The 16,302-nt window shown below is 38.6% G+C and overlaps 2 protein-coding genes and 1 pseudogene across 2 annotated transcripts; 2 read left to right on the top strand and 1 right to left on the bottom strand.

The window, feature by feature from the left end:
* LOC104767965 lies at positions 2,666-3,445 on the top strand. The gene has a single exon (XM_010491923.1). The coding sequence runs from the start codon at positions 2,666-2,668 to the stop codon at positions 3,443-3,445; it is 780 nt and encodes a 259-aa protein (XP_010490225.1).
* On the top strand, positions 7,025-10,222 carry LOC104766668 (DUF21 domain-containing protein At2g14520-like). Its single transcript, XM_010490591.2, has 11 exons — positions 7,025-7,591; positions 7,912-7,988; positions 8,084-8,167; positions 8,230-8,343; positions 8,498-8,584; positions 8,719-8,858; positions 8,945-9,032; positions 9,162-9,235; positions 9,340-9,464; positions 9,550-9,815; positions 9,910-10,222. The coding sequence occupies exons 1-11, from the start codon at positions 7,414-7,416 to the stop codon at positions 9,952-9,954; spliced, it is 1,278 nt and encodes a 425-aa protein (XP_010488893.1). The 5' UTR covers positions 7,025-7,413; the 3' UTR covers positions 9,955-10,222.
* Positions 10,225-15,780, bottom strand: LOC104767964 (annotated as a pseudogene).

Here is a 16,302-nt window from a genome sequence, read left to right as displayed (position 1 = left end):
TTTGGATAAAACATTATGCAATAAAATCATATGCTAAATATAATGGCTTGAAAAAAGAAACCTATTTTATAAGTTTTATATTGTTAATGATTCTAGATTAGTACTTGTGCTATAGCGCTGGTTAAATTTTATTTTATACAAAATTTTGTATATTTTATATTTTAAAATAAAATTTTAATATGTTGTATTAGTTTAGTATGTGAAGTTATTTCAATAATGTATATTCTATCTCATGACTTGAATGTCATTATAAGACATAATTTTGTAAATTTGGTTTTTAAAAAGTGAGTTATTATATTATGAGTAATTTAATATATTGTTATACTTTTTGTTTTAATATACTTGGTTTCTTGAAATTCTTTCATATTATAGTGACATATTATTGACATTGCTATAACAAATAATTTTAGTGTTTATAGTTTCTAACTTTTATATCAAGTTTCAATATATTAAAAATATTTTAAAATAAACTATTTAAAGTTTATTATATTACATAAAATTATAAAATTCAACAAAAAATATGAAATTGAATTTAAATATTCAAATTTTGACCCGTTACTCAGTAAAAAAATTTAATTCAATAAATATTATTTTTAAAGAATAATATTACTAAAGCTTGAATATTTTATAGATTGAACAATTTATATTTGTTTCTAAAAATTCAACTTATGGTATATCCGAAAATAAAACTATTTTTTAATTATAATAAATAATATGATAATTTGTTTGTTTCACAAAATAAACTCATATATAAAAATAAGAGGTGAAGTATAATAATAATTAACAAATTAATATGTTAAGTTAGATATCAAAAGATTTTATTTGATAAATAATTTAATAAAAGAAATTAATATGGTAAGTTAGATGATATGATTCTTTAGAATATTTTCCTTAAGATTTTTGGAAACAACGTGATCTAGTAATAAAATCTTCCAAAAATAAATTAAGGTTGCACTCAATATCTAATTTGCAACCAATTAATCTAACAATTAATATATAATCTATTTGTAACCAACTTTTTAAAATTATATAATCTACAAAACATTGTTGTGTATTTCTGTTTTATTATAAAGGAGATTTTAATATATTTTTAATTTACATGAAATATATCAAATAAATAAGAGCATATATGTATATTTTAATATATTTTTAATTTACATGAAATATATCAAAATAACACTGTTCATGGAATAAATGGAGTATTTCTTCAAATGATATCTCTGCTTTTAGCACACATTCGTTTTGTTAAGAGTAAATAACTAACATGAAGTAAACCCCAAATTTCCCTCTATTTAAAAGTAAAAAGAAAAACAACATTTTTGTTGTGTTTCATTCATTTTTTTTTTAAACATCATTTCTTTTTTTTCGTAAACTGTTTAAATTTGAATTAATTCAAGAAAATCTTTTAATTAACGATGAAAAAAACTCGTTATTGCCCCCAAGTAAAAAGGCTATAGTTTCAAATAAAGGTAAGGTCAGAAAAGCATGGCCATCGAGCCTCTGCACGACAAAGGGAATCGCCTCTCCGCATAAGATCCCCACCCAGGGAGGAGCCAATACTAGAAGGAGGGAGGATTTTTCGACGACCTCCTCGCCACCAGATGAACCGGAGACAAACAAGTGGTACGTCAGCAGCTATGGATAAAGGTAAAGGAAAAGCTCATGAAACAGATGACGACCTGATGTCTGAAGAAGAGGATTTCGAGTTGGAGGCAGAGCTCATACCAGCGAATTTTGAATTTGGGTCGGGATCGGGTACAGCCTTTGGAGGCGAAGGTAGCTCTTCGCTCCCCTGGATCCACCATCAAGAGAACCCTCTGAGCTTCCTTGCGATAGAGCCTCAGCAAGTGGCGGTGACAAAATCTCCCCCAAGGGACCCTATGGAGGGCATCGAAGATGGAGGTGATGCCGGCTTATCTGATTGGGCGGTAGATGAGACTCACCCAAGGGAAGGATTTATCCCTCGATGCTCTCAGCAGATTGATTATATCCCCTCAGATTGGGAGAATTTGGCGGAAGATCAGGATATCGATCCATCAGATCGGGTGATCACTGAGGAGGATGTCAGGTTGATGAAGGAGATTGAAAACGAGATGATTCTCGATGGTTTGCTCGACAATGACGACCTTCTTGGAGAGGACTTAGCAGGTGACGGTGAGTCACCAGATAACCCAGGGCGGGAGACCAGGGAGGACGACAGTGAGGAGCGAACGGTGTCGGAACCGGTGGTTCCCCGTGTTTATCCGGCAGCGTCGACTCCGGCAACTTCTCAGTCTCCTTCGAGTAAGCGTGTGAATCCCCCAAAACCATCGGGTGGTGGGAGAAAGGCTAAGAAACCTGCTGGCCCTTTTTCTATTCCTGGAAGCCCAAATCCAGAGTTAGGCAATGAAGAGCCCATCAAATCCACTGAGGCGAAGTCCACACCTATAAGTCCGAAGGTGAATAAAGCTGCTTCGAGAAAGCTTAAAATGTTTACCACGAAGGTTTCACCCAAGAAAAGAACAAACCCGGCTTCATGTGGTCAAAGAAACGGTGCAGAGGTGCCAACAAGCAAAGAGGTCCCTCGATATGAGGCAAGAACAAGTAAAAAGAAGAAGAAAAGTGACAAGGCAGCTGAGCAAGAGAATGGTGAGGTGGAGTCCCAGATCTCCCCCAAATCCCCAACATGAGGACAATTGCTTGGAACTGTCAAGGGGTGGGAGCTAAGCTGACTCGTCGCCGACTGCGTGAGTTATGTAGAATATACTCACCAGGTTTTCTTTTTTTATCTGAAACCAAGAATGATAATTTCTATCTGCAAGATGTGCAAGTGGAATTAGGATTTGACAATCTTCGAACCGTTGAGCCGGATGGCTCTAGTGGTGGTTTAGCTTTATTATATTCAAATGATTTCCCGGTTAAGTTTTTGTTGTTAGATGACCGGTTAATCGATATCGAAACTATTATTAATGGAACTCGGGTCTTTATGACATTTATTTATGGTGATCCTGTCCCTGCAAACCGTGATTATGTATGGGAAAGACTAATGCGCATTGGAGTTGCTAGATGCGAGCCCTGGTTTATTATTGGGGATTTCAACGAAATAACAGGGAATCATGAAAAAAGAGGAGGAAAAAAAAGATCGGAGTCCTCATTTCTACCTTTCCGTGTTATGATTGATTCATGTGGCCTAATCGATTTTTCCTATCAAGGAAATCAGTTTTCATGGATTGGTCAACGGTCAAATGGTAAGATCCGTTGCCGATTGGATAGAGCCATGGGAAATGAAGAATGGCACAATATCTTTTCCCACACTAATGTGGAGTATTTGAAGATGTGGGGTTCGGACCATCGTCCACTCCTCGCATCTATTCTTTCACGGCCAAAGAAGTTTGTGAGAAGGTTTATGTTTGACAAGCGATGGATTGACAAGCCAGGCCTTAAAGAGGCAGTGGTAGATGGATGAGAGGGGACAACGAATCTATTGAACAATCCATCCTAAAGAAAATCGAAAATTGTAAACGAGCTATCTCCAACTGGAAGAAAAGTAATCAAACAAACTCAGAAAAAAGGATTAAGGAACTCCAAGAAAAATTAGATGAGTCTTACGATGATGATCAAATATCATCGGAAACTCTCCTCGACCTAAAATGGCAGCTTTGTGCGGCTTATAGGGAAGAGGAAGCGTATTGGTACCAAAAAAGCAGAGAGCTTTGGCTTGCAGAAGGAGACCAAAATACAAAAAAATTTCATGCTTCCACTAAGCAAAGAAGGGCACGGAACAAGATAACTGGCATCCTTAATCAACTCGGAGTCTGGGTTGATACGGAAGAAGGAATAGAAAAAGTTGCAGTGGAGTATTTTGACAATCTCTTTTCATCCTCGAATGCGAGCGACCCTACATTGGCCATCAAGGATGTACGTACTTTGGTCACACTCACCATGAACGAGTATTTAACGAGAGAAATCTCAGAAGAGGAGGTCAAAAGAGCGTTGTTCTCCCTGAACCCGGGAAAGGCTCCAGGTCCGGATCTGATGACTGTTTTTTTTTTCCAGAAATTTTGGGATACAATAAAAAGCGATCTCACTAAAATGGTGAAGAATTTCTTTAGCTCTGGGATTTTTGATGGCAAGCTAAATGAAACAAATATTTGTTTAATCCCGAAAGGAGATCGACCTCGCGAAATGTCCAAATTTCGCCCTATTAGTCTCTGTAACGTAAGTCATAAGGTGATCTCAAAAATCTTGAGCTTACGACTCAAGAGGTTTTTGCCAGAACTTATATCTGAGACCCAATCTGCGTTTGTGGCAGGAAGATTAATCACAGATAATATCCTCATCGCTCAAGAAAACTTCCATGCCCTCCGATCCAACCAGGCCAACCGGAAAAAATTTATGGCAATTAAGACGGACATGAGTAAAGCGTACGATAGGGTGGAATGGAATTTCCTAAGAGCTTTGATGGAAAAAATGGGATTTGATCAAAAATGGGTAGAATGGATAATGCAATGCATTACTTCAGTCTCCTATCGCATTCTGATCAATGGGGATCCCAAGGGACGAATTAGGCCTACACGGAGGATTCGTCAAGGAGACCCAATCTCCCCATATTTATTCATACTCTGTACCGAGGCGCTAATCGCTCAAATTAAGACTGCAGAAAAGGAGGGGAAGATTTAGGGACTTCGTATCTCGAACGCAAGCCCACGGATCTCCCATTTACTGTTTGCAGATGACAGTTTATTCTTCTGCAAAGCTGATACCCAGCAATGCAAGGAAATTATTGATATAATCCGCTCATATGGCGAGGCATCCGGACAAGAAATTAACTTCTCCAAATCTTCCATCATGTTTGGAACCGAGGTCCCAACCCATGTACGACAAGAAATTAAATCAATTATTGGGATATCACAAGAAGGAGGCATGGGCACTTACCTGGGTCTTCCTGAGAAGATCCATGGGTCAAAGGCACAAGTCTTTGCATTTGTGAGAGATAAGCTCCATAAGAGGGTTAATTTATGGACCTCAAAGTCCTTATCCAAGGGAGGCAAGGAAATCCTGATTAAGTCAGTGGCGCAAGCAATTCCGACATATGTAATGTCGTGTTTTCTCTTACCAAAAGCTATTTGCTCTAAATTAACTAATGCCATTGCCAATTCTGGTGGAGCAACAAAGCAGATAGTAAAGGATTACACTGGCTCTCATGGGAGCAAATGTGTGCCAAACAATCAGAAGGCGGGCTAGGCTTCCGAACATTAGAAGATTTTAATCTTGCCCTTTTGGCAAAGCAACTATGGAGGCTTCTCAGATACTCAGATTCCCTCCTTAGTCGAGTCCTTAAGGGGAGATACTTTCGATACTATAGCCCATTAGAGATACAAGTGTCAAATCGACCATCATATGGTTGGAGGAGTATGTTGGCGGCAAAACATGTTCTTTCTTATGGGATTCGTAAGACTATAAGCTCGGGATTCAACACTTGCATCTGGACTGAACCATGGATTCCAGATACGCCAGCGCGACCTCCACAAGGGTTGACTAACGAAAGAAATCATCTGATTTGTGTTAATACCTTGATTGATTTTAACACAAAAAAGTGGAAAATAGAGCGTCTTCAGGAATTCTTCCCCCCCAAAAGATATTACCCTTATTCTGGGAATTAGACCGAGCTTGAACGCCTCGAGGGACGGATATTCGTGGACCTTGACGAAGTCTGGGAATTATACCGTTAAATCTGGATACGAAGCCGCGAGAGCTATCTCTCGCCCTACTTGCGGCCTCCCTCTTCAGGGGCCTAGTGTTATGACACTCAAGGCGCAAGTATGGAAGTTAAAAACATCACGGAAGCTAAAGCATTTCGTGTGGCAATGTGTGACTGGGTGTTTGGCAACATGCCAGCGTTTGTATTATCGCCATATTGGTAGGAATAAGGAATGTCCTAGGTGTGGAGGAGAGGAGGAAACTATAAATCACATACTATTTGAATGCCCCCCAGCACGTCAAGTGTGGGCTTTATCGACAATCCCTACCCATCCTATGGTGTTTCCCTCATCTTCCCTATATAGCAACCTTGATTTTCTATACGGGAGAGGTAGAGACTATGGTGTCCTTGATCAAAATCTGCGGACATTTCCTTGGTTGATGTGGTACATTTGGAAGGCAAGAAACAAGAAAGTGTTTGAAAATATCCATGAGTCTCCGCAAGATACAGTGGAAAAAGCTATCCAAGAAGAAGAAGTATGGAGGAAAGCAAATAAAAGAGACCTAGCACCAACGGTAATAGAGGCAGACACATCTTCGACCCCAATTCCACAAGAATCTCTTGTATGCTTTATAGACGGATCTTGGCATGCAGAGGTGGATAGGAGTGGACATGGTTGGATTGCGTCTATTGGCGATAGAATCCTGCACATGGGGCTAAAAGGATCGCGCAGAAGCCTGTCCCCTTTACATGCAGAGTTAGATACCCTTATTGGGCTATGAAATGCTTATTAGCGTTGGAGATGGATAAAACTCTTTTTGCTATGGATTGTTCAGACCTCCTAAGGATGACGTCTACTATCGAGGATTGGCCGACCTTTTCATCAGAATTGAAGGATTGTACTCATTTCAGAGATAGATTTGCCGATTTTAGTATTAGATATATTCCTCGCGAGGATAATATCCGTGCAGATAAACTTGCGAAATGTGCAAGAGCTCGAGGTGTCTATTTTTCCCATGTAAGTCCGTCGGTTCCTAACTGGCTCTTTCTCGAAGAGAGTCATCTTCGATAACTTAATATATGGGGTTTGATGGCAAAAAAAAAAAAAAAAAAAAAAAAAAAAAAAGTTTTAGTTCTCTGTTCACATTTTATCAACAGACAGGGAAAAAAAAACTCTTGGGTTATATATAAAATATATGGTACTATGATGAATGATGATACTCGAATCCACCAAATATCAAATCTCTAACTTTGTACTAAAAAAAAAGTCTAAAAATCATTGCTAACAATAATCTGACAAAGCACAGAATAGAATCAACTAATGACCAAAACACCCGTCCCCGAAAAAACACGTTTGCAGTAACATCGCGTGGGCAGTTTAGTCTTTCGCCACGCAAACTATCTCCTCCAAGCTTCGTCAAGAAAAAATGTGTTTTTCTTTTCTTTCTTTTAGAGAAGTGTCTTCTTCATCACCTTTTCGTCTCCCACTCACTCTAAAATTTACTCAGATCTCTCTCTTCGTAATCTCTGTTTTTTTTTTCTTTTCTTTTGTGTGTTTCTTTTGTCGCAAATCAGAATCTTTCTGAACAATCAGAGGTCATCTCATTCTGATTTCAACTATCATTCTAAGCTTAATTTCGAAACGGTGTATTCTTGTCCGTACGTGATTTCGAAGATGTTGACGTAAGATTAGGGTTTTTAATTTCTGGGTTCTTTTTCTTTTGGGTGAAACTATGGCGGTGGAGTATGAATGCTGCGAGCCCAACTTCTTCATACACATAGTTGTGATAGTGTTACTAGTCTTGTTCGCTGGACTAATGTCTGGTCTTACCTTGGGTCTTATGTCTATGAGTCTCGTTGATCTTGAGGTTCTTGCTAAATCCGGCACTCCCACAGATCGTATACATGCTGGTAATTTTGATTCTCTTTTTTTTTTTTTGCTTTAATTTTGGAATTATTAAAGGGAATCAGAATCTCTCGCATGTGTTGTTGGTTTGGTAAATGACACGAGTCTCTCTGATTTAGTTATTTAATTAACTTCCTAATTTGTGTTTAGATTGTTTTCTAGGAATTATTAAATTGTAACTTGTGGATTTAGTATTGAAGTTTAATATTAGCATGTTTAGTTTTGGATTACATCAATGACTTTGTTTCATGTTTCTGTGATAAATTTGAATGTCTTGATTCATTATCTTAATGATTTGCAAGTGGGTTTTTGGCTTTTGATGCAGCAAAGATATTGCCAGTTGTGAAAAATCAGCATCTTTTGCTTTGCACTTTACTGATTTGCAATGCAGCTGCTATGGAGGTATAGAGTATTAGGACTTGAACTTGGGGAATGTTCTTACTTTGTAGGGTTCTTGAATGTTCTTGTACTTACTTATTGTAACTTTTGGTTCTCAGACGCTTCCTATTTTCCTTGACGCTCTTGTGACGGCTTGGGGTGCCATTCTGATTTCAGTGACATTAATTCTTCTCTTTGGTGAGGTGAGCTCTGGTTTTACTTATCATTTACCACAATTGATGGTTGATTTAACTCCCATCTGCAGATTATACCTCAGTCAGTCTGTTCTCGTCATGGTTTGGCAATTGGTGCAACAGTGGCTCCATTTGTCCGTGTTCTAGTCTGGATCTGCTTACCAGTTGCATGGCCGATCAGTAAGGTGATTGATTACACACCCGAATCTCCCATGTTCAGCTTTTAAATTATGCAGCAGGGTCCCAAGAGTGATTGCCCTGGGCATAGAGTCTTTGTCCTGATACAATCTTTGCTCCTTTTTATTTATTTATTTACTTTTTTTTCTGTATATATTTCAGCTGTTGGACTTTCTACTTGGTCATGGTCGTGTAGCCCTTTTCCGCAGAGCTGAGCTGAAAACACTTGTGGATTTGCATGGAAATGAGGCATGTCTTCGATATCTCTTATGTCTCAAATTATGAGTTGTGTGCAACAGTCTGTTCTCATGATGACATGTTTCTGTTTTATGCTTTTTGCATTATGTTGTCAGCTGAATAACTTAGCATCCCAATTCTTTCAGGCTGGAAAGGGTGGAGATTTAACACATGATGAGACAACTATCATTGCTGGAGCTCTTGAACTATCTGGGAAAATGGCCAAAGATGCAATGACACCAGTTTCTGAGACTTTTGTGATTGACATCAATGCAAAACTAGACAGGTCTTGGTTCGTTCGTTCAAACCCCCTGCATAGATTCCTTAATTCTCCTAGTCATTCTAAACTTAATTTCTTTTGTCCTTCATCAGGGATTTGATGAATTTGATCCTCGAGAAAGGTCATAGCAGGGTTCCAGTATACTATGAGCAACGTACCAACATAATTGGACTTGTTTTGGTAAATCTCCATCTCACGATACCTTCAAGCAGTTGAAGAATCTTAGTAACAAAGCAGACTAATTTGCTCCTTTATTAACATTATTGTCCACCTGTATCTGCCTCTTACGGCTCTTAAATTTATCTTCAGGTGAAGAACTTATTGACTATCAACCCTGATGAAGAAATACAAGTAAAAAATGTGACGATACGAAGAATCCCAAGGTAACTTTACCAATTATAATTTGATTACCAAATGTCAAACGACTGAAAACTTGTTGAATATGCTTTTTGATTGCTCGTTCTTGTTTTTCTCCAATGCGTTCCAGAGTTCCAGAAACCTTACCGTTATATGATATATTGAACGAGTTTCAGAAAGGTCATAGCCACATGGCTGTGGTTGTGAGACAGTGTGACAAAATCCACCCATTACCCAGTAATGATGCTGCAAACGGTAACTGGATTTTCTTCGTGGGAGTTATACAATGTGGGTGGAAACTTCTTACGCAGACTAATAACCTTTTCTCCACTTTGAATAGGGACTGTGAATGAAGTCAGAGTGGATGTGGATAATGAGAGATCCCCACAGGAAAAAAAGTTTACAAGAAGGAGATCACTTCAGAAATGGAAAAGTTTTCCAAACCGAGCAAATTCGTTTAAAGCAGGGTCGAGGAGCAAGAGGTGGTCCAAAGATAATGACGCTGACATTTTGCAATTTGACGAACATCCGCTGCCAAAGCTAGCTGAGGAGGAAGAAGCTGTTGGTATCATTACCATGGAAGATGTCATTGAAGAACTTTTGCAGGTAAGTAACAAACTATTACCTCTTCAATTCTCATAACTTTTTCCTATTACTTTATTTCAAATCAGTTATCATTTGTTTGTAAATATGACTGTAGGAAGAGATATTTGATGAGACGGATCATCATTTTGAAGACTCGTGACAGCCACAACTTCGAGTGCTCAATATTAGTTGTCTGAACCATATACACGGTGCTATAGCTCAGAAGAAATCCAATTTCCTCGGGACAAGTTTTGCTGCGAAATAGTCATATATATTAAAGTCAGATCATATGTCATGTAATAACACTGCTTCTTAGGTATAGTTTATTTCCTTATCTACAAATTGTTCGTACAACATGTAGAAAGATATTCCTAGCTTGAACTGTTCATATATGTTAGATATGGGAAAGAAAAGAAAAGTTTGTAATTTTTCAAACTCCAGGGAGAAACCATAAAGCATCCTTGAGCTTCATGTTGGAGAGACTAGGAAACCGTTTGAGGGTCTTGGTTTCGAGATTGAATACACAGATGTCCAGGTTTGAAAACAACCGGTGAAAAACACGGTCTTGACGGGTATAATAGATGGAGTTTGGTTCGATACCACGCATAGTGATACCCAAGTTAAGCAGGGCCTCCTCATCTTCTATAGTATCCACCTCAAAAAGCGGGGTGTCGACTTTATCTGGATCTGCAATAGGATCCTCCTTGTAGACACGGAAGCTCTTATCGCTTCCAATGTTGTTTTCAACCAACAAAACCTCCCCTGATCTTGCAATTGGTTTTATAATCCCCTCGAGGAAACTTTTTCAATGGGTTATTTTGATTAACGTCCTCGAAACCTTGTTGACTAGACAAATCGAGGCATCGAATGTACGCATGGGCCGTAACGATATAAAGAAAGTAACCATGGAGTACCATATCTTTTACACCTCGTAACTCCTTGTCCTTAGGGAGAACATAACATAGCTCAATGTTATTGTAATGATCGTCACCTTTCTTGCAATAGGCTAAAAACGTGTCAGAGTAATCGAAGAACCAAACTACAACAAACTCTTTCGTTTTCTCGTCCACCCACAAAAGGCCTCTTAGAATTGTGTCTGTTTTGTAACAAACACGATTATTAGGGTGATCAGTTTCTTTCCATTTGGCATTCTCGTCATCTCCTATTTGCTCGACTGTAAAGTTATCTGACAGGAACGACTCTAGAGGTGGAAGGTCAATTTTTTCAACGTTAAAGACATCCATAATATAGAGAATGGATCGAGAATCGATCACAAGGAACCAATTACCCGAATTTGCGAGAAAATATAATGCAACTATATGTTGATAAGTCTCTCTCTGTTTTGTAAACCCTATCTTCGTCTGGATTGTACAGCACGCAACTATTGTCTCTCTCTCTGGGAATAGCATTAGCCATGGAGATAACTAATCGTTCAAAATAGATGTAAGCAAATCAGTAGAGAGCTCCGACCAGCCTCCGGAAATAGAGTCTCCATAGCGTTAAACATAAATGAGTAAAATTTAGGGTTTGGATATTTATGTTTTATTTTTTTTCCAAATAAAAAGGCTTTCACTGTTGTGAAACTTAAACTTATCTTATTCATCCAATTGAGAGTACATATATATACAAGTACACAACCCAAAAACCTAATGACGGTGGGAATAGATAGTAATGATGGGCCTTATGAACTTGGGCTTGTATGTACCGGTTATGGAGATCCATCTTCAATGGTTTACAATACTTCCCATTGGATGACATAACCGTGTAGATGCTAAGAGATCATCGTAATACGCTTGGGGATGCTGCCTTATTAAAACCATATTAGAAAAACCCAGTAGAACAAAACCATGGTGAAGGAAAAAGAGTACAATACGTATTACTCCCCCTTTTCTGAACATCACTAAATATCCTTGAGTCTACGCATCCCAATCTGATGTGTGAGCTTCCTGAATGTTGATGTTGGTAATGACTTGGTGAAAAGATCGGCTGAGTTGTCGCTAGATTGGATTTGTACCACTTGAACTTCACCGGCCTCTTGTAGTTCATGTGTGAAAAAGAACTTAGGCAAAATATGCTTCGTCCGATCTCCCTTGATGTAACCGTCCTTGAGCTGTGCGATGCATGCTGTGTTGTCTTCAAATATGATGGTTGGTTCCTTGTCATCCGTCATGCCACAATCTGATCTGATGTGTTGAGTCATTGATCTCAACCAAACACACTCATGGCTGGCCTCATGCCTAGCCAAAATTTCTGCATGATTAGATGAAGTGGCCGCAATGGTCTGCTTCATTGAACGCCATGAAATTTCTGTACCACTGTGTGTAAACACATAGCCGGTTTGAGTTCTAGCATTATGTGGGTCATATAGATAACTTGCATCAGCAAAACCAACTAAAGCATTTTTGTTATGGTTAGTATAGAATAGACCGAAATCATTCGTTCCTTGTAGGTAACGCAATATATGTTTGATACCGTTTCAGTTCCTTTGGGTCGGACATGAACTAAATCTCGATAAGAGGTTCCCGACAAAACAAATATCTGGTCTAGTGTGGCTAGCCAAATATATTAAAGCTCCTATGGCACTGAGATATGGCACTTCAGGACCGAGAACTTCTTCATTGTTCTTCTTTGGACCGAACGGATCACTGTCCAATCTGAGGCTTCTCACAACCATTGGGCTAGACAATGGGTGGGCCTGGTCCATATTGAATCTCTTGAGTATCTTTTCAGTATATGCCATTTGATGCACAAGGATTCCATTATTTATGTACTCAAGCTGCAATCCCAAACAAAATTTAGTCTTACCAAGGTCTTTCATTTCAAACTCTTTCTTGAGGTATTCAACTGTTTGGGAAATTTCCCCGGAGGTTCCTAGGATGTTCAAATCATCCACGTATACTGCTATGATTACAAATCCTTTGTTTGCAAACTTCTTTATAAAAATACATGGACTGATGGGATCATTCTTATAGTCTTCTTTGACTAGGGACTCAATAAGTCTATTGTACCCCATACGCCCACTTTGTTTCAGTCCATAAACGGATTTGTTCAGCCTTATGCAGTGCTGTTCTCGAGAACCTTTCTTATCATTGAGCTCAATACCCTCTGGTAATCTCATATATATTTCATTATCCAGTGGACCATATAAATATGCGGTCACTACATCAATTAGCCGTAGATCAAGACTTTCTCTTATAGCCAGACTTATCAAAAATCTAAAAGTTGTTGCATCCACCACAGGGGAGTATGTCTTCTCATAATATATCCCCGGTCTTTGTGAGAATCCTTGTGCTACAAGTCGTGGCTTATATCTCACGATTTCATTATTCTCATTTCTCTTCCTCACAAAAACCCATTTGTGTCCTACTGGTTTTACATCGAATGGTGTCCTTATGATCGGACCAAACACATTTCTTTTCTTTAATGAATTCAACTCCACGTTTATGGCTTCTTTCCATTTTAGCCAATCTGATCCTTGAGTGAACTCTAATAAAGACGTGGGTTCATGATCCTCATTCATTTCAAGTGCTACCTTATATGCAAATATTTCATCGATATCGGCATCTTTTCGGTTCCATTAATTCCAGACATGATATAGTTTATTGAGATCTCATTATTATCAATACCTTCAGGACCTTGAGGTTTAACGTCCCAAACCTCATTGATCGGTTCCTTTGGGTCTGCCGCGGTCATGTCTATGGTTTCCTTAACCTCGGTTTTAATTGCACCTTTCTTTGATTTCCGAGGATTCTTATCTTGGGAACCTATTGGTCTACCACGTTTCAAACGTACCTTAGACTCTGTAGAAACTTGATTGTGTCCCTTTTGAACATCAATACGTACTGGTTCAATACAAGCTGGTATGTATGATTTTGTAACTTTCTTTGGGTCAGCAAAGGAATCTGGCAATTGGTTAGCTAGCTTTGGTAAATGTATAATCTTTTGGATCTCTGCTTCACATTCCAGAGTCTGAGGATCTTGCCAATTCAAGGATGTTTGATTCCATGATATCTCTTTGACCAGCTTGTTTGTCTCTCCACCTAATATAGGGAATTCAGATTCAGCAAACTGACAATCCGCGTATCTAGCCTTAAATAGATCACCCATGGTTGGCTCTAGATACTTAATGATGGTGGGAGAATCATATCCAACAAATATTCCCATCCTCCTTTGAGGTCCCATCTTTGTTCTTTGTGGTGGTGCAATGGGTCCATAAACGGCACACCCAAATGTCTTTAGATGGGATATGTCTGGCTCATGACCCGTGAGTAATTGGGATGGTGAATATCTATGCTCACTAGATGGCCTGATGCATATAAGCTCTACTGCATGTAATACTGCGTGTCCCCGATCCGACACAGGAAGCTTCGACCTCATGAGTAATGGTCGAGCAATCAATTGAATTCATTTAATGAAGGATTCAGCTAATCCATTATGTGTATGTACATATGCCACGGGATGTTCCACACTTACCCCCATGGACATACAATAATCATTAAACGCTTGAGATGTAAATTTACCAGCATTATCTAGATGTATAGTCTTAAGTGGAAAATCTGGAAAGTGTGCTCGCAGACGTATGATCTGAGCCAGGAATCTAGCAAACGCTAGGTTTCTAGTGGACAATAGACAAACATGCGACCATCTGGTCGATGCACCAATGAGGACCATAAAATATCTAAACGTCCCACATGGTGGGTGTATTGGTCCACATATATCTCCTTGTATCCTTTCCAGAAAATTTAAAGTCTCTTTAGTTACTTTGACTGGTGATGGCCTTATAATGAGTTTCCCTTGTGCACATGCTACACACATGAGATTCTTAGGGATAACTCGTCTCTCTTTTATAGTGTGCCCTTTTGAATTTAAGATTAGCTTACGCATCATGTTAGAACCGGGATGGCTAAGCCGGTCATGCCATAAAGTGAATTGTTCATTGAACATCTTGTTAATTGCCATATTTGGCATAGTAAATGCAAGTAGATAATGCGGGTATAGTCTCTAGGACTTTCTTAAAGCCTTGGGTAATCTCGGTAATGTGTACGAACTCTTGGTTTCCTTCACCTTTAGTTTCAATATGGAAACCATTCAAACAAATATCTTTGAAACTCAATAAGCTCCTTTTTGAACTGGGTGAATATAAAGTATCTAATAGTTCAAGATGTGTGCCCTTAGGTAAAAGAATATGGGCCTGGCCGTAGCCTTCAATAAGACTAGCTATACCTGCTATTGTGCTAATATTGGCGTTTTTTAAAGTGAGATTCACAAAATATCTCTTGTCCTTCAAAATCATGTGGTTGATCCACTATCCACCAAAAGTATGTTCTTATCGTTAGTCATTTCTTAATATGGAAAAAAATTATATTTTAGACATAAAGGAATAAAAAAACGAATGTATATTAAAGATAATAAAATAATTGAATTTAAACCAAAATCATAATTCAATAAAATCCAAAAGCATAAAACATGGAAATCAAAAATAAATCAAAACAATAGGTGTCTAAATTTAATTACCCTCTTTTAGGCAATCTGACGTTTCATAATCCATTTAATCATCTTTCTCATGCTCGAAATCTCCTTCACCATCGAGATGAACCAGGTTACCTTCTGGATTCTTTTTCACACTCTCTTGATAGAGATCAGCAAGGTGCTTAGGTGTCCTGTACGTCTTTGCCCAATGGTTCCCCATACCGCATCTGTGGGAAACGGATTTGGTTTTGTGTTGTGGTTTGAAGATTCTGCGGCCTCTATCTCGACCACGACCAAAGTCGGATCGATTCCCACGGCCTTGACCAGCATAATGGTTTCCTTGGTAATTTCCACGACCACCATGTCCTCTACCACGACCGCGGTCGTGATACTTGTCTCTATGGACGTAGTTAGACTCTTTAGTCTCTTTAGGCCCTTGAGGCTCTTTCTTGGTCATATCAGCTTTGTGGGCTTCTGGGAATGGGGTAGAGCCAGGAGGTCTGATTTCACTGTTCATCAGCAATAACTCATTGTTTTGCTCAGCAAGTAGCAAATAAGAGATTAGACTTGCATATGTAGTAAAACCCTTTTTACGATATTGTTGCTGAAGCAGTTAGTTATTTGTGTGAAAGGTTGAGAATGTTTTCTCTAGCAAGTCTTCCTCAGTAACCTCCTTACCACATAGTTTCAAGATTGAAACTATCTTTAACAGCTCTGAGTTATACTCATCCACGGATTTAAAATCCTCGATTCTTAAATTCTTCCAATCGAATTGGGATTTTGGTAGAAGCATCATCTTTTGGTGACCATATCTATTTTTCAACTCTACCCAAAGGTCAAGAGGATTCAATGGTAAGGTACTGATTTTTTATACTCTCAGCAAGATGATGGCGTATGAGGAGAATCACCTTATATCTTTCTTTTTCAGTGGTATCATTGTCATCCTCGATACATTCACATAGATCCTTTGATTTCAGGGTAATCTTAGTATCCAAAGCCCATTGTAAATAGTTGTCACCAGAGACATTAAGTGCAGCAT

Source organism: Camelina sativa, chromosome 19, assembly GCF_000633955.1.
Source record: "Camelina sativa cultivar DH55 chromosome 19, Cs, whole genome shotgun sequence".
In the NCBI taxonomy this organism is placed as follows: domain Eukaryota; kingdom Viridiplantae; phylum Streptophyta; class Magnoliopsida; order Brassicales; family Brassicaceae; genus Camelina; species Camelina sativa.
Note: the sequence above shows the minus strand (reverse complement) of the source record. Positions and strands in the feature narration are given on the sequence as shown.

Excerpts from the sequence above, each read along its gene's own strand:
- LOC104766668 (XM_010490591.2), top strand. The coding sequence starts at position 7,414 with ATGGCGGTGGAGTATGAATGCTGCGAGCCCAACTTCTTCATACACATA. Across the intron at positions 8,168-8,229 it reads TAATTCTTCTCTTTGGTGAG|ATTATACCTCAGTCAGTCTG; the intron begins GTGAGCTCTGGT and ends TCCCATCTGCAG. Across the intron at positions 9,816-9,909 it reads TCATTGAAGAACTTTTGCAG|GAAGAGATATTTGATGAGAC; the intron begins GTAAGTAACAAA and ends ATATGACTGTAG.
- LOC104767965 (XM_010491923.1), top strand. The coding sequence starts at position 2,666 with ATGAGGACAATTGCTTGGAACTGTCAAGGGGTGGGAGCTAAGCTGACT.